Raw genomic sequence first — 25,297 nt, 5'->3', positions numbered from 1 at the left:
AATCCAGGAGCTGGTTTTTTGAAAAGAGCAACAAAATAGACAGACCACTAGCCAGACTAATAAAAAAGAAAAGAGAGAAGATTCAAATAGATGCAACAAAAAATGATAAAGGGGATATCACCACCAATCCCACGAAAATACAAACTACCATCAGAGATTACTACAAACACCTCTATGCAAATAAACCAGTAAATCTAGAAGAAATGGATAAATTGCTGGACACTTGCATCCTCCCAAGATGAAACCAGGAAGAAGTTGAATTCCTGAATAGACCAATAACAAGGTCTGAAGTTGAGGCAGCAATTAATAGCCTACCAACCAAAAAAAATCTAAGACCAGGTAGGTTCACAGCCAAATTCTACCAGAGGCACAAAGAGGAGCTGGTACCATTCCTTCTGAAACTATTCCAAACAGTACAAAAAGATGGAATCCTCCCTAACTCATTTTATGAGACTAACATAATCCTGATACCAAAACCTGGCAGAGACACAACTAAAAAAGAAAATTTCAGGCCAATATCCATGATAAATATTGATGGAGAAGTCTTCAATAAAATACTGGCAAATTGAATCCACCAGCACATCAAAAAGCTTATCCATCGCCATCAAGTTGGCTTAATCCCAGTGATGCAAGGCTGGTTCAACATCCACAAATCTATAAACGTAATCCATCACATAAACAGAACCAAAGACAGAAACCACATGATTATCTCAATAGATGCAGAGAAGGCCTTTGACAAAATTCAACAGCTTTTATGCTAAAAACTCTCAATAAACTAACATCAATGGAACGTATCTCAAAATAATAAGAGCTCTTTATGACAAAGCCACAGCCAATATCATACTGAATGGACAAAAACTGGAAGCATTCCCTTTGAAAACTGGCACAAGACAAAGATGCCCTCTCTCACCCCTCCTATTCAACATAGTATTGGAAGTTCTGGATAGGGCCCTCAGGCAAGAGAAAGAAATAAAGGGTATTCCAATAGGAAGAGAGGATGTCAAATTGTCCCTGTTTGCAGATGACATGATTGTATATTTAGGAAACCCCATTGTCTCAGCCCCAAATCTCACTAAGCTGATAAGCAACTTCAGCAAAGTCTCAGGATACAAAATCAATGTGCAAAAATTGCAGGCATCCCTATACACCAATAATAGACAAACAGAGAGTCAAATCATGAGTGAACTCCCCTTCACAATTGCTACAAACTGAATAAAATGCCTAGGAATACAACTAACAAGGGATGTGAAGGACCTCTTCAAGGAGAACTACAGACCACTGCTGAAGGAAATAAGAGAGAACGCAAACAGATGGAAAAACATCCCATGCTCAGTGTTAGGAAGAATCAGTATTGTGAAAATGGGCATAATGCCCAAAGTAATTTATACATTCAATGCTATCCCCATCAAGCTACCAATGAGTTTCTTCACAGAATTGAAGAAAACCACCTTAAAGTTCATATGGAAGCGAAAAAGAGCCTGCATAGCCAAGAAAATCCTAAGGGAAAAAAAAAAAAAAAAAAAAGCTGGAGGCATCACACTACCTTATGTAAAACTATATTACAAGGCTACAGTAATCAAAACAGCATGGTACTGGCACCAAAACAGAGATATAGACCAATGGAGAAGAACAGGGGCCTCAGAAAGAATGCCACACAACTACAACCATCTGATGTTTGACAAACCTGACAAAAACAAGCAATGGGAAAGGATTCCCTATTTAATAAATGGTGTTGGGAAAACTGGCTAACCATATGTAGAAACTGGATCCCTTCATTACACCTTATACAAAAATTAACTCTAGATAAATTAAAGAATTAAACATGAAGCCTAACATCATAAAAACTCTAGAAGAAAACCTAGGCATTACCATTCAGGACATAGGCATGAGCAAGGACTTTATGACTAAAACACCAAAAGCATTGGCAACAAAAGCCAATGTAGACAAATTGAATCTAATTAAACTTAAGAGCTTCAGCATAGCAAAAGAAACCATCAATAGAGTGAACCAGCAACCAACAGAATGGGGAAAAAAAATTTGCAATCTACCTGTCCAACAAAGGGTTAATATCCAGACTCTATGGAGAACTTAAACAAATTTACAAGAAAAATCAAACAACCCCATCAAAAAGTGGGCAAAGGATATGAACAGACACTTTCAAAAGAAGACATTTATGCAGCCAACAAACATAAGAAAAAAAGCTCATCATCACTGGTCATTAGAGAAATGCAATTCAAAACCACATTGAGATTTCACCTCACATCAATTAGAATGGTGATCATTTAAAAAATCAGGAGACAACAGATGCTGGAGAGGATGTGGAGAAATAGAAATGCTTTTACACTGTTGCTGGTATTGTAAATTAATGCAATCATTGTGGAAGACAGTGTGATGATTCCTCAAGGATCTAGAAATAGAAATACCATTTGACCCAGCAATCCCATTACTAGGTATAACTCAAAGGATTATAAATCATTTTATTATAAAGAAACACGTACACGTATGTTTATTGCAGCACTATTCACAATACCAACGACTTGAAACCAACTCAAATGCCCATCAATGATAGACTGGATGAAGAAAATGTGGCACATATACACCATGGAATACTATGCAGCCATAAAAAAGGATGAGTTCATGTTCTATGCAGGGACATGGATAAAGCTGGAAATCATCATTCTCAGCAAACTAACACAAGAACAGAAAACCAAACACTGCATGTTCTCACTTATGAGTGGGTGTTGAACAATGAGATCACATGGACACAGGGAGGGGAACATCACACATGGGGGCCTGGGGGGTGGGGGGCTAGAGGAGGAATAGCAGGGGGTAGGGGGATTGGGGACGGATAGCATTAAGAAAAATACCTAATGTAGATGACGGGGTGATAGATGCAGCAAACCACCACCTTCGCACGTATATACCTATGTAACAAACTTGCATGATCTGCACATGTACCCCAGAAGTTAAAGTATAATTTTAAAAAAAGAAAAAATAATAATTACCATTATGACTTGTGTGAGATGGTGTCTCATTGTGGTTTAGATTTGCATTTCTCTGATGATCAGTGATGTTGAGCTTTTTTTCACGTTTGTTGGCCACCTAAATGTCTTCTTTTGAGAAATGTCTGTTGATATACTTCACCCACTTTTTGATGGGATTGTTTTTTTCTTGTAAATATATTTAAGTTCCTTGTAAATTCTGGTTATTAGACCTTTGTCAGATGTGTATATTGTAAAAATTTTCTTTTATTCTGTAGGTTGCCTGTTCATTCTAATGATAGTTTCTTTTGCTGTGCAGAAGCTCTTTAGCTTAATTAGATCCAATTTGTCAATTTTGGCTTTTGTTGCAATTGCTTTTGGCATTTTTGTCATGAAGTCTTTGCCCATGCCTGTGTCCTGAATGGTATTGCCTAGGTTTTCTTCTAGGTTTTTATGGTTTGGGGTTTTACATTTAAGTCTTTAATCCACCTTGAGTTAATTTTGTATAAGGTGTAAAGAAGGGGTCCAGTTTCAGTTTTCTGTAGATGGCTAGCCAATTTTCCCAGCACCATTTACTGAATAGGAGATCCTTTCCCCATTGCTTCTTTTTGTTGGGTTTGTCAAAGATCAGATGGTTTAGATGTGTAGTGTTATTTCTGAGGCCTCTATTCTGTTCCTTTGGACTATATGTCTGTTTTGGTACCAGTAACATGCTGTTTTGGTTACTGTAGCCTTGTAGTATAGTTTGAAGTCAGGTAGCATGATGGCTCCATCTTTGTTCTTTTAGCTTAGGATTATCTTGGCTATACAGGATCTTCTTTGATTCCATATGAAATTTAAAATAGTTATTTCTAATTCTGCAAAGAGCATCAATGGTAGTTTGATGGGAATAGCATTGAATGTATAAATTACTTTGGGAAGTATGGCCATTTTCATGATATTAATTCTTCCTATCTATGAGGATAAAATGTTTTTCCATTTGTTTGTGTCCTCTCTTATTTCCTTGAGCAATGGTTTTTAGTTTTCCTTGAAGGAGTCCTTCATGTCCCTTGTAAGTTGTATTCCTAGGCATTTTATTCTCTTTGTAATAATTGTGAATGGGAGTTCATTCATGATTTGGCTCTCTCCTTGCCTATTGTTGGAGTAAAGGAATTCTTGTGATTTTTGCACATTGATTTTATATCCTGAGACTTTGCTTAAGTTGCTTATCAGTTCAAAAAGTTTTTAAGCTGAGATGATAGGGTTTTCTAGATATAAAATCATGTCAGCTGCAAACAGAGACAACTTGATTTCTGGCCTGAGGAGCCTTAAGTGATCAGGTTACAGCCATGCTTTCTACAAAAGGGCAACCCATATACTTGAGGGATATGGTAAGACCAATGGTTCCTGTGACCATCACACATTGCTAAAGTCTATAAAAAAGTAGTCACCACAGCAGTGCTGGTATAAGGGGTGAGTCAAGGGATTTGAAGCAGTGGGCTCAATGTGTCTGATACAGTAATACATAATCTACATAGAGAAGCTAGTTATCCACACCACGCCTTCTTTTCTTCCCCCATTTCTTATCACATACACCCTGGAATCAGAGCTAATTACTTAAGTAACACATGAGTTGTATTTGAACGATTTGATTGCACATGCCATATAAAGCAATACATTATTTGTATTAGGATGTAAATGATCAAATACTTGCTTGTTAAAATTTTTTCTTTTATGGAAATTTCCCCTGAGGAGGGAATATCACAATTTTCATAGAAGGATTTAGAAGTTGCACTATATAGTAAGAAATTAGTACTACAGATCCTTAGCAAATATGACTTTATTCTAACACTTTTAAAAAAATAAATGCCTTGTAAAAATTACTCAGTTTGATCATGATTGAAATTTCTGGTACTTTATAAATAAGAATTCGCTGCACAACCTCTCTTGCCTGCCACCATGTAAGATGTGCCTTTGCTCTGTCTTCATCTTCACCATGATTGTGATGCCTCCCCAACCATGTGGAACTGGGAGTCCATTAAACTCTTTCTTTTATAAATTACCCAGTCTCATATGTCTTTATTGGCAACGTGAGAGTGGACTAATACACTGAGCATGAGTGGAAGAAAGTCTCAAACTGAACTGAAGAGAAAGGGATGGGGCTTATGTGGGGAGAGGAGCAGTCCCTTAAGATTCTAGAATATTTGAAAATATTATTACTTCTCTGGTTCTTGGTTATGTAAGGCATGAGGAAGTTATTGACTCCTTAGTCTCTACCGAAGGGGCTTACTTCGAAGACTAACAGTTTCATTATTTGTTTCTGAGATGGCTTGAACAGAACCTCAAGCAATGTAAGTCACATTTAGCAATTCTAGTAATAGTGTGGTATTTTTTAAACCTGTCCTATTATTTTATAAGCCTACATTTATATAATCCTCACATCTCAACAGAAGTTGGAGAAAGCCACTATCAGGGAAATTTCTTACCCTAAGCCTAAATCAGATGCTAATGTCTTGTTGCTGTTTTGGTTTTAACAATAGACTCTCAACTTGTATTCATCCATGAGTATTCTATATTTCCTAACAGGATTATCTATATTTAAATCTTCTCTTAACTCTGACAGAAGAGTTCTAAAATCACCAATAATGTCTTCATGACCACTCCAATGTTTAAATAATGGACAAGAAATTATAAAGCTTTAGCAAAGACATTGAGATTATTATGGCCTTTGAAATATGCACCATAAACTATTAAGATCTTAGAGTGCTTGGCTAAAATAAAACTTGCATATCCCATCAAATTCCTCATTTTTATGGGAAAATTTATACTCAGAAACAATAAGTGGCAAATAATCCAAGTCATATGGACAGTAAGTTACAGACCCAAGGCACAAAAAGGAATTCTGACTCTTGATCTAAACATCTTCCCACCGTGGGGGTATATTTTGTTTGTTTTTGATTTAAGTTATATATGAGTTTAAACACAATTCTTTCTGCTGTGTTTCATTTTAACAGGCTATTTCCCACAGCAGAAAGAATTGTTTTAAACTCATATATAACTTAAATCAAAAACAAACAAAATATACCCCCACAAAATTTCAAAGCTCACATTTTTTAAAGTTTATTTTTTCATTAAATTTAAAAGGCTGTATTTAACATTTAAAAATCAGTCCTATTGCCTCATTCATTGAACTAGATAAATTATAGTAAAACATTTTAAAGCTGTAAATTAGTATACAAATATAGCTATCTTTTTATTATTTGAGTCATAGAATGACTTTACTTAAATGACTAAAGTTTGCATTTAGAATTAACACTTTTAAAAGTCTGATTTTTCATTTAACTAACTGTGATTTGTTTAGCTAAAAACAAATGGAGAATTTCTTTACTCCATTTTTCTTTCCTCAGCAGACACACACATACACACACAGAGATATAAATAAGAAAAATCTACACTTCAAAGAGTCATTTCCTTAGTGACACACATCCTTCACTTTTCTCCACATGATCCTTCAACAATGAGAGTGAAATATGCCTTCTTACTCCATGATATCAGTATAGACAATTCAGCACAATGTTTAAGCAAGTATAAGGACCCTGTAGTCAGAATTCCTGTGTTCAAATCCCGGTTCTGCCTTTTTCTAGGGGAGCAATCTTTGACAGGTTAACCACCAACTAATTGCTTTGAGCACATGACAGTGACAGAGCCCTCAGAGAATAGCTCTCATTCCAGGCCAGGAGAAGAAAAATGACAGCACAAGACACAGGATAGGACAGTCAACAGGCAAAAAGAAACACAAGCATAAGGGCACAGAAATGAAGAGAAGAATGTTTCCGTGAGGAGACAGCCAACAATGACGACGTCTGATAAAGCCATAGAGAATGAGAATGTAGTGAAAGCCCAAGGTAGGAATCAGTGACATTCCTGAAGGTGAGAGAGCAGTGAAAACATTCTGACTTGAGGAGCTAACGTGAAAGTGGTGAAGAAGCAGAATTTCCTCTAGAATGGACTGGGAAATGGGACTAGCGTGTGGCACGTGTCTACCCATCCTTGAATCCAAGATCGAGGAGACCACTGCAGATTAATAGAGAAGATGTAGCCAATGGAAACAGAGAGAAGAGATAAATCAAGAAAACAATTAAATGATCTGAGGACAATCGTGGAATAACATGGTTCTGGGGAGGAACCGTAAGGAAACGTCCTTCTCTTATCTTCCTTGCAAGCGCCTATTCATCCTGTAAGACAGCATAAAATCACTCCACAAATAAAGCCTTTCCAGACTGTCCTAAATCAGCTTCTCCAATCCATTTTTCTAAAGACTCTGAGTACTTTGTTTTATACTCTTTTATAACATTTAACAAATTATATATGGTATTTTATTAGTTAACATGCCTGCCCTGTATATTACATAGCAAATTCCCCAGAGCTAGGATATGACTTTTTTACTTTTTTATTCCTAGGGAAGGGCATAGTGTTAGATACCACTACCACATTAGTAGGTGTTCATAAAATAACTAATTAGCAATAAGAAAGGGGCTGGGTGTGGTGTCTCACACCTGTAAATCCCAGCACTTTGGGAGGCTGAGGTGGGTGGATCACCTGAGGTCAGAAATAAGAGACCAACCTGGCCAACATGGTGAAACCCCATCTCTACTAAAAATACAAATATTAGCTGGGCATGACGGCATGTGCCTGTAATCCCAGCTACTGAGGAGGCTGAGGCAGGAGAATCGCTTGAACTCAGGAGGCAAAAGTTTCAGTGAGCTGAGATCGTGCCATTGTATTCCAGCTTAGGCAACAAGTGAAACTCCATCTCGAAAGAAAGGAAGGGAAGGGAAAGGGAAAGGGGAAGGGGAAGGGGAAGGGAAAGGGTGAAAAGAAAAAGAGAGGGAGAAGGTTGGTGATGGGAATGGAGACTAAAGAGATGAAGCAATCTCCATAATATCTGAGCAACAGTGAACTGGCTACTGAGCCTCATGGTGCAGGCCTATTCAATTGAGGAAGTGTGAGTTTGTAGTATGCCTGTTGGATTTTGTAAGCTTTCTCTTCTTCTTAGAGTTTTCTATAACCTAAAAGTAACCCTGAATAAAATACAAGTAGAGTTGTTTAGATTTAGTCATGAAACACAGCAAAACTTGATATTCTGTGGAGTGTAGGTCAAAGAATATGAAGAATGGATATGGAAGTCACTAAGAAATATGGCAGTCATAATGATACAGAGACAAAGAGTCCTTGTTTTGTGACTGGCATTGCAATAGTATGGATTTTTTTTTTTCTTTGATACAGAGCCTTGGAGCCAATTTACATTATAGAGGAATTTGGGAAGGATCAAACAAAAGACAAAAATGGGCTTGGTGTGGGAAAGGGAGAGGGTAGAAATGAAATAATAAATGTAGATATACTCTGGCTTCCAAAAACTTTTCAAAGGATTTATCAAGTAGAAGAACTACAAGCTGTTGTAATTGTAACAGGGAATTGAAACTTTGTCTTTTTATTAAAAAATCCTAATTTTCTCCCTCCCCTTGAGACTCGGACAGGTGAATAATCCCATTAGAGGCTCTAATGAATAACATCTCATACAGAAATTATATTCAGGAAGAGATCATGACACAATGTTAGCATACAGAATATCTGTTTTTAAATCCACACTCTCTCTACCATCTTCATTTGCTGTGTGCTGATAATGAGACAGTGGTTCCTCAGGGAAATAAGGTAGTTTACTCAGGGCATTCATTCAAGCTCTAAAAAAAAAAAAAATCCAAACAGACAGAGAACATGTGAGGTTAATATTCAAGTGTTAATGAGGATTTAGGTATTGTGAAGCTTATATTGTACTAATTAAAAATAATTGCATGGTTCTAGAATTAGAGAGCTTTCACTGAGGAGTATCTCAAGGTCATTGCCGCCTCTCTGGATTTTCAACTTGGCTGTGTACAAACCTCAGTGGTTATCTTAACAGGAATAATTAGGTTCTGGGCAAACACATTCCTCCAACCAAATTCACTAGAGTCGCTTCAGATAAAAAAAAAAAAAAGTCAGTTTCATGGCTTCTAATGAGAAATACCTCTTTCCAATATAGAAACTTAGTTTTGAAAGCCAGATTAAGATCAGAAGGTGGTTTCATGGTTAAAAAAAGAACAGAGTAAGGTGGGCCCCAGAGACTATCCTATACCGAACACCACCCACCAAGATACACCCCATATAAACTATATTGCTGCTATGCCTACATTTTACATGAAAAAGTTTCTTTATTCATTCAAGGGTTGAAATTCCCAGAAAACCAATACCCTTTTTTAACATCTTATAACCTGGTCCCTACAGCAAGTATGTACAAGTATACACTAAGCACGTGATTGCCCCCAATATAAAAGCAGAAAGGTGAAGGAATTCATAATCGATTGATTGATATGCAAAATGTTATAGCATTCATCAAAATTAGATTTAAAGTTATTTTGTTACTCCTCAATTTCATATCAAATCATTAAAAATGAATATTTTCCCTCTTCCATACAATCAAAAAGAATGCTTATGATGTTCCAGAGATAGCCTTTATGTATGTGCTCAGCTTTGACTTGTGAGTAACTTTCTAACATGGGTTAATCCTTGGCCACTTCTAGTGATCCTCATGCTTTTCAAGGTCGTAATAGGAGGGATGTGTATTTCAAGTTTAATTGTCTCTCCTAAAGCACGAGGTATAGACAGGGATGGAGAGAGCCTTCCCTAGCTCATCAGCATCATGGAACTCTAGCTCTTCTCATGGGGAATAGGGCCTCCTTCATGTTTTTCCACCTACCCTAGTCATTCTTTAATTGATGCTTTATTTCCCAGCAATTCAAACCTGTTACTTATTTTTGCTCTTAAACTTCTTGCTTTTCTTTGTCTGCCAGTGTTTTGGCAATCCTGCATAGGCCTGCAGCCATGTCTGCATGTAACCAGAGAACAGAGACTTCAACAGAATTTCTCTCTCACATCCTCTGCTTGGGCCATGTTGCTTCATGTTCTACCGGTGGACATAACCTTCAAGGTCATGTGGACGTTTAAAGTTCAGTATGAAAATTTGACTTCATTCTTCCATCTTTCTTTATTATTCTGTGTAATATACCTTATGTTCATCAACACCACTGGAAGCACATTAGTTGCTTAAGAAAAGTTGTTCTTCAGATACAGCAATCATTTTTATATAGTTGTAATATTATTTCCATACACCACTTATATAAAATCATATTATCTTATATAGTTTTTATATAGTTGTGATAAAAATAATGCTCCCCCCCCACCCCGAGGTTCATGTCTTAATTCATGGAACCTGCGAATACAGGTTATATAGCACAGGGACTTCATGCTTGTTAAGAGCCTTGATTTGAGGAGATTATCCCAGATTACCTGGGTTGCTTCCTGTAATGGCAGGGCTCCTTAAAATAGAGAAAGGGACTGTGAAAGCAGAGAGTTGGAGTGATGCAGCATAAGGAAGATTCCACCTAGTTGCTAGCTTTAAAGACGGAGGACTCAGATGATGAGCCAAGAAATGTGTGCGGCCTCTATAACTGGGAAAAGGCAAGAAAATAGATTTCTCCCTAGAGTTTTCAGGAGAAACAGTGCTACCAACGCTTTGAATTTAGCCCAGGAAACCAGAACTGTATCATTATTATTAACCATATTACCATCTCCAGAACTGTAAGATAAATTGGTGCTATTTTAAGTCACTAACTGTCTGGTCATTTGTTACAGCAGCAAGAGGAAACTAATTCAACAGTACTTCATTTTCCATCATAGGTAATACACAGACAACATTCATTGTTTAATGAAAATGAATAAGATATTTAGAGGCTGGGCACAGTGGCTCACACCTGTAATCCCAGCACTTTGGGAGGCCAAGGCAGGCGGATCACCTGAAGTCAGGAGTTTGAGACCAGCTTGGCTAACATGGTGAAACCCCATCTCTACTGAAAATATAAAAATTAGCCAGACATGTTGGCAGACATCTGTAATTCCAGTTACTTGGGAGGCTGAGGCAGGAGAATCTCTTGAACCTGGGAGGTGGAGGTTGCCGTGAGCCAAGATTGCACCATTGCACTCCAGTCTGGGTGACAGAGCCAGACTCCATCTCAAAAAAAAAAAAAAAAAGATAAATAGGACTTGTCACTGTTTACATTTTTGCATGCTATGAAATGCAATCTCATATGTTCAATAGTAATATTTCTGAATAGCCGAGATTTACTTATGAATAGATAGGATGAGAACTTGTACTTGGGACTTGGAGTTGCAACAGAGAAAAATTACTTTACCAATAAATCAATAGACTTGATGAGTCTATTTATTTTGCCATCAGCTCAATTACCTTTCTGTTCTTCAGCAGGCTACTAGCAAAACTCAATTACCGACGATGGCTCAGACCCTTCTCTTTCTTCAGCGGCTGCTGCCTTAGCTCTTGTGTTCTGTCATCTCCTAGGGTTTAATGTGCAAAAAATTGTGCAACCAAGCTAGGATTCCACTGGGTGCAGAGTTAACTGGCTGAGGCATGCAGGGTAAACACTGTCAATAGCTCATTCTCTGCATGAAAAATTAAGTATACTCAATAACTTCTAGTTTTTGAAGCGTGTGATTTTATTTAATCTTCACAATAACTTGGTGAAGAAGGTATTACTATTAGGTTGATGCAAAAGTATTTGCAGTTTTTGCTATTACTTTTCATGGCAAAGCCGCAATTACTTTTGCACCAACCTAATACCTTAATTTTACAGTTGAAAAAAACAAATGTTAGGGAGAGTTTCTAAGCAGTAAATGGCAGAAAGGAGATATGAACTAAAATTTCTTAATTGTTTATTCAGATGATAAACCTAATGTGATTTTGCTCTATCACAGCTATTCTTGTCATTTTACCCCAGGGTCAAAAGTCTAGATACATGTTTTTAAATGTATTTTAATGACAAAATACATATTTTAATGACAAAATAACATATTCACATTATTAAGTGATGTGGGAAATTTAAAAAACTATGAAAACTTTTAAATCACCCACAATATTACTGCTGAAAAATAACAACTCCTACTATTTTGATGTATTTCTTTATAAACCTTTTTCTGTGTATTTATACATTTCTTTTGACATTATGGTTTCGCATCCCATTCCATTTTATCGTATTTTGAGTGAAGTGAGACAGCATTCTAACCTTATCATATTTACAATTTTACTGTATTATCTTTCAGTAACCTACTTTTGCTGGATATTTAAATATAAATCAAAATTGGTCTGCCCTTCTTGTATTCACTTTTTTTTTCAGGATGAAAGCTATGCTTCTCCAAATGCAGTCTGAGGACAGTAGTGCCAGCATCATTTGGGAACTTGTTATAGCTTCAAATTCTCTACTGAGTTGAAGTCTTTGGGGTGAAGTCCAGGAGTTTCTGTTGTTTAACAAGCTCTCTAGGTATTCATACATGTGAAACTTTGGACTGAAGTATTCGGTTTTCCGTGAGTGTTGATGAGGCAAAGCAGCTTAGGCCTATTGTAGGTTAAAGGCAAGCACAGTAATTGTTACACTTTGAAGAAAAAGAGATCTTCTTTTTATTATTTACTTTCATTTCTTAAGAGATGGGGTCTTGCTGTGTTGCCCAGGCTGGTCTTGAACTCCAGCCTCAAGTGATCTTCCCACCTCAGCCTCTCAAAGCAGTGAGATTACAGGCATGAGCCATTGAGCCCACTGAAGAGCTTCTTGAATTTTCCACGCCACATGACTTCAACATCTACTATTAATTACTTGGGTTAAGTCTATAGCCCTTATTAAAATGGCCATATTCTTACTTAGAAATGCAGTAGTTACCTATGCTTATGATATTCCCATCATGTTTAATGCATCTGCTTATTCAGGTTAGCCAACTAATAATCCTTAATCAAAATCAGAATAGGATGAAGAACAGGTAAACTCTAAATTCAGTTCTAATACCATTTCTTAAATATATCTACCACATTAGATTGTATGGAATAGAAAAGAAAACACATTTTACAGCCCCTTGTCCCTATGATGACTCACAGTCCTATTAGAAAATAAAATTTGTATATATAATTAAATTAACAATGGTCAATGAAAGCCTAAATCAACGATAACCAGGTATTACAGTGCATAAGATAAGCAATGAGTGCCCTGGGTATAGTAAGACAGACATACCAAGTAGGGAGAGTCTCCTTATGAAGGAGGAATTTGAGTGGGACCTAAATAACAATTGTTATACTAATAACAAAAATGCCAGAAATGTCACCTGTTAAATGTTTACCATGGGTCAAGCACTGTGTTGAGCAACTGACATAGATTAGGTCCTCCAATCTTCATAACAGCACTAGAACATACCTGTTATACTTCCCCATATAAGGCTAAATGAGGTTAGGTAACATCACCAGTGTTACATAGTAGTGTTTTCTAGAGTCGGAGTTTGAACTGAAGTCTGAAGTTTTGTTTGACTGCAGAGCCACATTTCTTACCACTTCTGCCTTGTTAACTTTTTGGTTTTTGTTTTGTTTTGTTTTGAGACAGTCTTGCTCTGTAACCCAGGCTGGAGTGTAGTGACATGAGCACAGCTCTCTGCAGCCTCGAACTCCTGGGTTCAAGAGATCTTACTCCCTCAGCCTCCCAATAGCTGGGACTATAGGCATGTGCCACAATACCTGACTAATATTTTTTAAAAATGTCTGTAGGGATGGGGTCTCACAGTGTTGCCCAGGCTGGTCTCAAACTCCTGGCTTCAAACAATCCTCCCAGCTAGGCCTTCCAAAGTGTCGCGGTTATGAGCGTGAGCCACCATGCCCAGCCTAATTGTTAACTCTGACTGAGCACTTTCGTAGATTGAGAAAGAGGCTGGTAGTATATTGTAGATAAAGGCTGCTCTGGAAAGGATGAGGGCGAGGTCAGCAAGCTCCCATGGTGAATTTGCCTGACCAGAGCACAACGTTTACATTGGCAAATAGCTGAAGCCGAGAAAAACTTGTTAGGAAAATAAAAGTTCTTGTACACATAGATGAAGATCTGTGATATAATTTATAGATATTGAATAAACATCACACATTACTTAACATAAAAGCGATGTTTCATAACTAGACGAACATTGGTTAAAAAGCGTACTTGGTTGAGACGTGAAGAGATATTTGGGTAGAACAACCAATTAATAAGGTGACTCTTGTAAATAAGATACCCAATGAAGGACAATGATAAGGAGTTTTGGCAGAAGAAAAAGAGAATGATTAATTACTAAATATAGCAGAGGGGAAGGGGAATGGTTTCAGTGACAGATTGGCCAAACAGACTAAGAGGAAAACTAGGATTTGAACCTGACATCCTGGTTTCTCTAGAACTACACATAACAGTAATCTGGAGAGAGGTTTAAAAAATTAATTAAACATTTTTATTTTCAAAGATTGTGAGTTTAGGTTTCTCTTAACTCCGCTTTATTCCTAACCACCTATATCCAGTTGGTTTCTATGTCTTGCAGATCTTTAAAAAACAAACATTTGAATCAGACCTATTTATTCTTCGTCATATTGCTTTAGTTTAAGTCCTGGTAAGTTTTCAAACGGCAGCCTGTAGTTGAAACAGCCTAAATATTCTTTTTACCTTTTGAATCACTTCCATAAAACCTATTGCTTTGCTATACAGACTTTTCATTCTATGTAAGTTGATATGCAACCTATATTGACTTATGGCATCTTCCTGCTAAAAGTTTAAAAATACGTCTCCCCTGCTTTTTATTGCACTGTTTTACTTGGTATGACATTCAGAATTAGAGCAGCTATGTAGTTTATCATCTGAATGAGACCCTTGGGACATTGAAAGTGGGCGTATTAATAATTACACTGGGACAAACGATGTCTAGGCTTTGCTTAGCCTTCAAGCCCCATCCTATTCTAAGAGCAGTTTACGAATGAGCAATACCAAAATCGTTAGTGAACAAACATTGTTCCGAAGGCCTTCTATCTGTGTTGTTCACAGCTGGATCTTCAATGCCTAATGCACTCCTCAATACACCGTAGCTCCTCAATAACTGTGTGCAAAAGGAGGAAATGAGGCAGGGAGGCATGGAAGAAGAAATGAATAGATCACGGAGTTTGATCTATTGTTTATTGTCATGTCGTTGAAATGACATCGAGTTGAAGGTCTTACATCCTTGGAGAAAGCCAAAGAAGGCACAGAGATCTTGGTAGAGGAAGATCAAAAAAAGGAGGTCCCAAATCAGACCACCCATGAAACTGACTTTCTGATCTCAGCTAGGCGCTAGTGAATTTTGTTGAAGAAACAAGTTTTTCTGGAACCTAATTATTCCTGTGAGAGTAACTACTGAGGTTTGTGCACAGCCAAGCTGGAAATCCAGAGAAGTGGCAATGACCTTGAGACTCTTCTCAGTGAAAGCTCTCTAATTCGAGGACCATGCAATTATTTTTAATTAGTACATTAGAATTATAAGCTTTACAATGTTTTGTAATTTATTTTACTGTTTTGTAATTTAACACACGACAACCCCTAGGAGTGCAATTCAAGTCCAACTTACCCAAAGACTTCCCTGCTTGTGTCATCAGGTAGACGTATTTTTACCAAAGCCATATCTTAGTTGAAGAGAACTTTCATATTCTTCATGAATTCCTGGGTGGAGCTCTTTAAAAAGTTTTCATAGCACCTTTTTAGATGTTCTAACTACAAAGGACATATGTAAATGTCCGTTTTGTACTTCTGAAAACAGGTGCAATCTCTGTGGAAAAAAGAAAATTTGTCATGAGCACTGGAATAAAAGGGGAAATTATGAATAAGAACATAATTTAATTACATGAATGTCAGCTTTCTGCACAAACTAGATTTGATATAATTAAAGTACCTGGAACAAATAAAATGAATCAAAGAAATTTGTTTCCTATTTTTTTTTGAGATAAAGGAAGATTCAAAATTACATACTATTTATGGGAAACCTGTAATAACTATGCAAAAAATATGTGTGTGTGTGTGTGTGTGTGTGTGTGTGTGAGTGTATGTGCGTGTCCAGAAGAGAGAAGCAGAGAGAGTGAAAGGTAATTTTTTCTGGCCTCTTAGTTGGCAACCAACGAAGCAGACAACATTTATGAAAATAAAGTATTTTATAGTAAGGGGCTAATATCTACAAATAATTATAAATTAAAACTTTTTTTTCAATGATCATGAGCCCCAGTAAAATAAACATGACATTTGTTTAATGATCGTTTTAGTCCTTTCCCCATCATAAAGTCATACCAGGAGCTCACTGCCTTTGGTAGGTCAGGAGTACTTCTAGAGAAGGAAGCAAATCATGAATTTAAATTTAGAGAAAAAGAATGCTGATTCTAGGAAGAAGAACTACTAACTAACGGTTTGCTGGCATTACATGTGCCACTGGGGCATTTATCTGGGGAGCCATTTGTTCTGTGCTGTGCTTATATAGGATATTTTGTTCTAGCTATCTACGAGCCTTCCTGCGAAGCATACAAACACCTAGGCCAGACGTCAAATTACTACTGGATAGATCCTGATGGCAGTGGACCTCTGGGGCCTCTGAAAGTTTACTGCAACATGACAGGTAACTGTGTCACATTTACGTTTTATGAAGATTGCTTTTCTCTATGTTCTGAATGAGTAGTTCCATCAATGGCTTATTTCTTTAGTTCTGTGCTTTTATCACAACATCTAATCAGTAAGATATTGCTGGATTTGTTAGATAAGATGGCAAAATGTGTTATTAAAGCCATAAAACATTTTGACACTATGCTTTTCAAAAAGTTTACCTTTGACATGAACAATTAAGAATCATTTTTGTAAAAAAATCAACATGTCAGGGGGAAAACCAGAAAGTAAAGTTAAGAAGTTAAGCCCACAGCAAGGACTGGTAACCTAGACTACAGAACTTCAGTATCACAGCTCCAATATCCTCACTGTGCATGCTGGAGGAAGCTTTTAGGTCATACCAGACCTTCCTCTATTCTCAATGGTTATAGAAGAAATCTTTCTAAGTACTGAAATCCCATCTTGACAACAGCAAAAATTACCGGAAGCTTTCATGAAATATATTTGGGGTTTTCTTCCTGGGAAGAGAACCTAGTTTTTCTCCACTTCCATGTTAAACGAGATTGTGGGTTCTTGTAAACTTCCACAACAATGTGTAAGATGTACAGATCTCTGAGATTAAAAACAGATTTTCCATCAGACACTTGGCAACATCTTACCCTTCAAAAATCCAGAAGAAGGTGTGAGGTATGCATTATTTACTGGCTCCAGAAAAAGACCAGTATTTGATATGAGGTCCTGGGCATACGATGATAAGGGTAATGATAATATGATGCTACTGATGGTCATTACCGAGTGTGACTGTTTATCATCTGTCAAGTACCATAATAAATCCTTTAGACAGACAGACACTTGGGTTTCCATCCTGGCTTCATCAATCACCACATGTGTAATATTTGGCACTTTACTGGCTTTACTAAATGCAATAAGCCTCAGAATCTTTATCTGTAAAATGAGTTAGTAAGGATACCCACTTCATAGCATTATCATATGAATACAATAAGATAATCTGCATACGGTTCTTAGCATATTGTCTAACACGTGGCAAACCTTCAATAAAAGTTATTGGATGAGGGCCAGGCGTGGTGGCTCATGCCTGTAATCCTAGCATTTAGGAGGCTGAGGTGGGTAGATCACAAGGTCAAGACTTTGAGACCAGCTTGGCCAACATGGTGAAACCCTGTCTCTACTAAAAACACAAAAATTAGCTGGGCTTGGTGGTACATGCCTATAATCCCAGCTACTTGGGAGGCTGAGGCAGGAGAATCGCTTGAATCTGGGAGGAGGAGGTTGCGGTGAGCCGAGATGGCACCACTGCACTCCAGCCTGGGCAACAGAGCAAGACTCTGTCTGGGGAGAAACAAATAAAAAAATTAAAAGTAACTGGATGAAAATTGTTAAAGACTTTGGGAGTTAAATAACTTGCCCATATTTTTCAGGCAACATTCAAACTGAGTTATTTGCAGCCCATGGATTTTACTTTGGGCTATAGTTCAGAACCATATTGGAGTTTTATTTTGTTTTTGTTTTGTTTTCCACACAAACTTCTTGGCTCTATCACTGCAGACTCTGATTCACTATGTCTGAAGTGGAAATCAGATTGTGCAACTAGAACTGAAAACCATGAAGGATACAATAGGCAAGCAGACAGCAGCGGGGAACTCTTAGCAGTATCAGGAAGCCAGGCATGGTATAGAATAGAAGGGAAAATGAGGAAGGCATCAGTGTAGATGGAAGACATATATAGAAGTCAATAAAACAGAAACTGACCAGCCTGGGCAACATAGTGAGACCACATTTCTAGTTAGAAAAATTCCCAGCTACTTAGGAGGCTCAGGTGGAAGGATCCCCTTGAGCCCAGGAGATTCGAGGCTATAGTGAGTCATGATCAGTCTAAGAGAGTGAGACCCTGTCTCAAAAATTTTTTTTTCAAAATAGAAATAATAAAATGGGAGCTAGCATCTCCTAAATTGCTAAATTTCCTTTAGAAAGTTGGAAGATGCTAGCTCCCATTTTATTTTATTTTTCTATTTTGAAAAAGAACTCTAGGCATGCCTCAGAGAAGGAACACACTTACCAGAGAGATTAATCTAAGAGTTCACTGACAGTTGGACTTATTAATGTTCTCAAATTCTTTTTTATATACCTTCAGTTTTATCTTATTAGCACTAAAGTATTAACCTATGATAACCTGGCTTAATTTAAAAGAATCTTGATTTTGGTTTCTCCTAATATATGAAAATATATAATACAATAAAGTCTATTCTTAACCTCAAGGGAAATCAGGGCATCCTGGCTTGGATTGGACAATTAAGAATTTATTTTAGTTATTGTTCTACATTCATCTCAAAAAAATTATAAAAAGAAATAAAACTATAATGTACACAATTCTCATGAAGGACACACATAACACACAGGACTAGTCTACTTTCAGGAGAGCTTCTCCTGTACATTGAACCCTTTGCTCAGAAACATAGGTCTTATCTTCATCTATATCTCCCTTAGAGAGCACGGCTGCAATTTAACTCAGCACTTTAGATGCAGTCTGAGCTGTAAGGAGCAGAGTACAACTTTTTGCAATTAGAATATTTTTCTTCTATTCATGCAAGAGAGTTATGAACATCAGTGTGGTCAGGGACCCTCGAAGAATCTTGCCTCGCAGGCCAGCAGGCACCTTTTAGTTCTTTGTCACTGACCAACGCTTTCTTTTCCTGGAAAGAATGTGGATTTAACATCATTAAGAGAATATGATGCACGAGGCTTGGCTTGGGCTAATTCATTTCCAAAAGATAAATGTTAAAGAAGAGAGAGTAGCAGAATGAGGTATTCTATAAAGTCTTGATACATAACTCTATGTCATGCAAAATTGTATATGCTCCCCCAAACCTGAAGCGTAAAAGGAGACAAGCACTCAAAAAGGCAAAGAAGAGAAATGAGCCCTATAAATCAATACCCTAAGGCACAAGAGAGGTTGGCTTATTCCAAAGAACTGAAATCCAAGTGGCTGGAACATAGTGAGCCTAAGAGAGGGACTCAAAATAAAGCAGGGGAAAGATGGGTAGGGGCAGGCCAGAGCAGACCAGCTATAAGGAGTGTAGGGCAGAAAAAAAGTTGCTTTCATTTTTTTTATTTTTTAATTATCTTTCAATTACAGTGGGTGGGAGTCCATGGAAAGATTTTAATCAGGAGAATAAGATCTTGATTGCATTCAAACATCTACCACTTGGACTGCTATGAGAGACAGAATGAAAACATTGTGACCAGTTCTGACGCTATTGCAAAAGTCCAATGAAGAGATGATGCTCCCTTGAACTAGGGTAGTGATGGTTTAAAGTGATGAGAAACTGATACAGTTTTAGATTTGTTTTGAAGGTAGAATTGACAGGATTGGTAAAAGTTTGGATGAGAATGTTTAGAGACAGTAATCAATACTAACTTCTCAACATATGGACTGAATAACTGGATAAATTATAGTGCCATTTAGAAGAAGGGGAAAATAAGGGTAATACAGTTTTAAAGGAAGCTCAAGAACTTAGTTTTGACTAATTAAATGTGAAGTGCCATATGCCATCCAAACTGAGATGCAAATTTTCAGTCGGAGAAGCCCCAAAAGCCTGTTTGGGTTAGAGATATAAATGTGCCAATTATTAACATGTTAATATATGAGAATTGATAATATCATTTGGGGGTTGATATAACAAAGAAACAGCATCTCAGGAATGAGCTCTTAGAAACTCAATAGGCAGGGCACAGTGGCGCACGCTTGCAATTCCTGCACTTTGGGAGGCCGAGGAGGGTGGATCACTTGAGCCCAGGAGTTCAAGACCAGCCTGGGCAACATGGCAAGACCCTACCTCTACAAAAAAAAAAAAAAAAAATCTAGCTGGGCATGGTGGTGCACACCTGTGGTCCCAGTTACTTGGGAGGCTGAGATGGGAGGATCACTTGAGCCTGGGGGATCAAGGCTACAATGAACTGTGATTACACCACTGCATTCCAGCCCAAGTGCTAGAAACCCTGTCGAGAAAAAGAAGGAGGAGGAGGAGGAGGAAGAGAAGGAAAGGGCGAGATCAAGGGGGAGGAGGAGGATGAGTGGGAGGAGGAATTAGTTCCTCCTTTATAGGAAGCTATAAAGAACTTCCCTGAGATAGAGTAATTTATAAAGGAAAGAGCTTTAATTGAGTCACAGTTCCTGATGGCTGGGGAAGCCTCAGGAAATTTACAATCCTGGCAGAAGGGGAAGCAGGCACCTTCTCCACAAGGCAGCAGGAGAGAAAGCATGTGAAGGCGGAACTGTCAAACACTTATAAAACCATTAGATCTCATGAGAACTCACTCACTACCATGAGAATTGCATGGAGAAAACTGCCCCCATAATCCAGCCATCTCTCACCAGGTCCTTCCCTCAACACATGGGGATTGTGGGGATTACAATTTGAGATGAGATTTGCAACAGGGACACAGCTAAACCATATTACTCAATCATTCAATAGATAGAGATTTGGGTTCTAGTGTTAAAATATTTAATAAGTGTTTGGAAAAATTTACATAATTGAGGGTAGATAGAGAACAAGTGTCTGAGGGCATTTGGGAGCAGATAGATCATCTGTGTGGAGGTTGAAAATATCTGCTTGGATCCTAGAGAATGACAAAAAGACTTGGAGAATAAAGAGCAACTTGGCATCCATCCACACATGCACAATGGATGTGGTGGTGCCACAGAAGTATGGCAATAAATAGCAACTAGAATGCAGGGAACGTGGTATGGCCAGGAATGATGAACCTTCTAAGGATGCTGCGTAGACAGTGTCGGGGAACCATGGATTGAGCTACATTCTGGGGAATTAGGAGTGTTCTAAATGACAGAGCATTTTAAGCACTGCATAGGACACCAGCAAAATCTTCCATAAAACGGCTGACTCATAAGCTGAGTCTTGAAGAACAAGTGGGTGTTATGAGGCTGGGAAATCAGGAGAAGGAAAAATAGGTCAACTTATAAAATGTTTTGTGTAGGATGCAAAGCAGTTGAAACGTTGTCCTGATATTTCAGGACAAAGCAAGCAAGGGATGGTTTCAAGCAAAAGAGTAACTTCATCGAGCAGTGTATATTAAAAGCATCACTTTGGCAGCTGTGAAAAAGGTTCTCCAAAGGTGACTAGGACATAAGAGAGGGAGACAAGTTCAAAAGCCCCTGTAGTAATTCAGGAGTTGAAAATGGAAACTTAAAGTAGTAGCAATAAAGTAAAAGAGGAAGAGATTGATTTGATGGGTATTTAAGAAGGTGAGGGCCGGGCGCGGTGGCTCACGCCTGTAATCCCAGCACTTTGGGAGGCCGAGGCGGGTGGATCACGAGGTCAAGAGATCGAGACCATCCTGGTCAACATGGTGAAACCCCGTCTCTACTAAAATACAAAAAATTAGCTGGGCATGGTGGCGCGTGCCTGTAATCCCAGCTACTCGGGAGGCTGAGGCAGTAGGATTGCCTGAACCCAGGAGGTGGAGGTTGCGGTGAGCCGAGATCGCGCCATTGCACTCCAGCCTGGGTAACAAGAGCGAAACTCCGTCTCAAAAAAAAAAAAAAAAGAAGGTGAGTTGGCCAGACTGTTCCTGATGAGATAGAAAAAGTTGAAAATGATAACCCCATGACATGGAGCACAGAGAAGCAGAGGAAAACTAGGAAAAAGGGTAAGATTCTGTGTTGCTTTAGGTCCCTGTAACTCAACCAGGTAAAGTTGTCCTACAGGCAGATGCTACACAAAGTCACTGTAGGACCTTGAACACATTTATTTTAAAAAGTCTTTGGCTGGGCACAGTGACTCATGCATTTTGGGAGGCTGAGGTGTGCAGATCATCTGAGGTCAGGAGTTCAAGACTAGCCTGACCAACATGGCAAAACCCCATCTCTACTAAAAATACAAAAACTAGGTGGGTGTGGTGGCACACACCTGTCATCCCAAATACTCAGGAGGCTGAGACAGGAAAATCGCTTGAACCTGGAGAGCAGAGGTTGCCATGAGCCGAGATGGCCCCACTGCACTCCAGCCTGGGTAACAGGGCGAGACTCTGTCTCAAAAAATAGATAATAAAAATAAATAAATAATCTCTGTCTCAGTTTTGTTGTAAACTAAGTGCAAGAAATGGAATAAGTTGATTTCTACACTGCCTTTCATTCAAAAAATTTCTATTGTTACCATGAGACATGAAAAATATTACTGCTTGCAGTCAAATAATTTAGACAGAAACCTCTTATCTCAAACAAGCTTGAATTTACTATTTCTTGGCTAAGTTTGACATAAATTGACTCTCTTCATTTTTTATCATAAGGCAGTTGTTCTACTATGTAATTCTTCTGACTATCTGCAGTTCAGAGGTACATCTCTTAGAAATTTGGAAATTAGGGGGTGTCCTAAATTATAGAGCATTTCAAGTGCTGCACAGCTGATGACATTGAGGAGAGATTTTTCACTGAATCCTTTATTTAAAAAAAAGTATCATCCTGTGAAAGCTAAAGCCTGGTTTCTTGTTTTAGATGTTAGGGCACATTATAAAATGTGGTCATTGTTATCCTTGCCTTCCTTCTCTGTTTTTATGCTCCCTCTGAAAATTTGGTGTTAAAACTTTTGTGAAAACTATCTTATATTTTCAGTAATAACCTCTTTTAATTGTACATTTTTTTCCTAACATTCCACCTTTTCATTTCTATTTTCTTCAGGTGTTACCAGCATCTTCTCCATAGAAACCCTGAAGCTTTGTATTTAAAGCTTCATTTAGGTCTTTCTGGTAGATGGTTAATAGTAACAATAGTACATAAACCAAGATCCAGCCATTATCCCTGGAACCTTCCTGTCTATCCTAAACCTAAGACAATGTTTTTCTTCATATTCTATCCTCTAATTCATTTTCTCTCTAACTCTCCCTGCATTCATTTTTTCTTAAGTAAGCATCTGTACTCTAGTGCATGAAGTTTAAAGTCCAAATAAAGAACTCTTGTGTTCTTCCTAGCACTGGTTTTGTAGTTTTATCAAAAAGCCATTAAGCTTGTTTACATAATTTGTGCTTTATAAAGCCCCAGGATTTAGCTGATCAAATTCTATTATCCTCTATAATAGTAAAAGCTGTTCATGTCTTTTTAATCTAATATTTATAGAGAGCTTGTAACTGAAGTTTCTAAGCACTTGCACTCAGTGTTAGTATTGTATTTAGTATTATGCTTCTCACGGCTATAGAAGTACAGTGTGAGCAGGAGGAAATGGGTCACTGGGGTGGTAGACTTGAACTCTAGTGCAAAATATCATAAACCCACCTACCTCCACCTCCCCATGTCCACAAAGCAAAGCAGTTTCTATCCTATTGTATAGTTATGCACCTATACATTTTCAGTCAACAATAGGATACATATACAATGGTGGTCCTTTAAGATTATGATGCTGTGTGTTTACTGTACCTTTTCTATGTTTAGATAGGTTTATAGACACAGATACCATTCTGTTACAATTGCCTACAGTATCCAGTACGGTAACACGCTGTACAGGTTTGTAGCCTGGGAGCAATAGGCTTCACCACATAGCCTAGGTGTGTAGCAGGTTATACCACTGAGATTTGTGTAAGTAAACTCTATGATGTTCCCACAGTGACAAAATCATCTAATGACGCATTTCTCAGAACCTGTGCCTGTTGTTAAGTGACACATGACTGTGCTCTTTTCTTTAGCAGTTTATGGTAACACAAATTTAGTATCTACAGTTTCTGTGTGTCAAGGCACAGGTTACCTGGGTCAACTGCTCAGAGTCTTACCAGGCTGAGACCAAGGTGTCAGCTAGGGCTTGGGTTTTACCAGAGACTTGGGATCATCTTAGAATTTTATTCAAGTGTTGATAGATTCAGTTCCTTGTGGTTTCAAGACTGACATCTCATATTCTTACTGGCTGTTGGCCTCAGATTACTGTCAGCTCCCAGAGGCTGCTCCCAGGTCTCTGCCTTGTGGCTTTGCCTCTCTGACTCACTTTCCAGCACTCACCTGACTAGGTCATCACCCAGGATAATTACACCCATTTGATTAACTCAGAATCACCAGATTACAGCCCTTCATTACACCTGCAAAATTTCTTCACCTGTTTCTTATAAAGAAGCCCAATACCATTAGTGACACCCCATCATATTTGCTGGCACCACCCCCAGTCTAGGAGAGGGTATTATAGCTGGTGTACCCACCAGGTTGCTGGAATCAGGAAGACCATTTTAGAATTCTGTCTAGCGTGCTTACCTACTTGCCTCTATATTATTCACAATTCCAATAACCTTTGTTTCTACTTTTTGAATAGCAACAGTCTTACGGTTGTAACATATTATTTGATTAAAACTTGACAATAGAGATAAGCAAAAATAAAAATTAATTGTCAACCAGAAATGACAATTACTAACACATTAGGCAATGTGTGATAAAGATTTTATATTTTATATGGATACCTGCATATATAATTGAGAGCAAACTAAATGCCAGGCACATTTTTAAAATATCACATGTATTAACTCATCCAATAACTCATGACAACATCACAAGATGGGTAGTGCTATTGTTCTCCCATTTTTTGATGATAAAACTAGAGCTCTGAGAAATTAAGTCCTAGGCCACACAGGTAGTAAATAATGAAGCCTGATTTTTTAGCTAGGCTTGTATGTTCAAAGCTAGTTTGTAGCAACCATGTGTGTACGTGTATGTGCACGCAAGCTCATACATATATAGAAACCGGACTTCTTATTTATATTCTGTAGTATGATTTGCAATATGAT

General features: G+C 37.9%; 1 protein-coding gene across 1 annotated transcript in view; it reads left to right on the top strand.

The window, feature by feature from the left end:
* The window catches only part of CNTNAP2 (contactin associated protein 2), a 1,621,124-nt gene that overhangs the window by 755,458 nt on the left and 840,369 nt on the right, over positions 1–25,297 (top strand). The window contains exon 11 of the mRNA XM_064372470.1: positions 16,404–16,523. Coding sequence (XP_064228540.1) covers positions 16,404–16,523 — 120 coding nt within the window. The remainder of the gene's footprint in view (positions 1–16,403; positions 16,524–25,297) is intronic.

Source organism: Aotus nancymaae, unplaced genomic scaffold, assembly GCF_030222135.1.
Source record: "Aotus nancymaae isolate 86718 unplaced genomic scaffold, 86718_ANA_hifiasm-v0.15.2.pri h1tg000002l, whole genome shotgun sequence".
Taxonomy (NCBI): domain Eukaryota; kingdom Metazoa; phylum Chordata; class Mammalia; order Primates; family Aotidae; genus Aotus; species Aotus nancymaae.
This window is presented reverse-complemented; position numbering and strand designations above follow the sequence as displayed.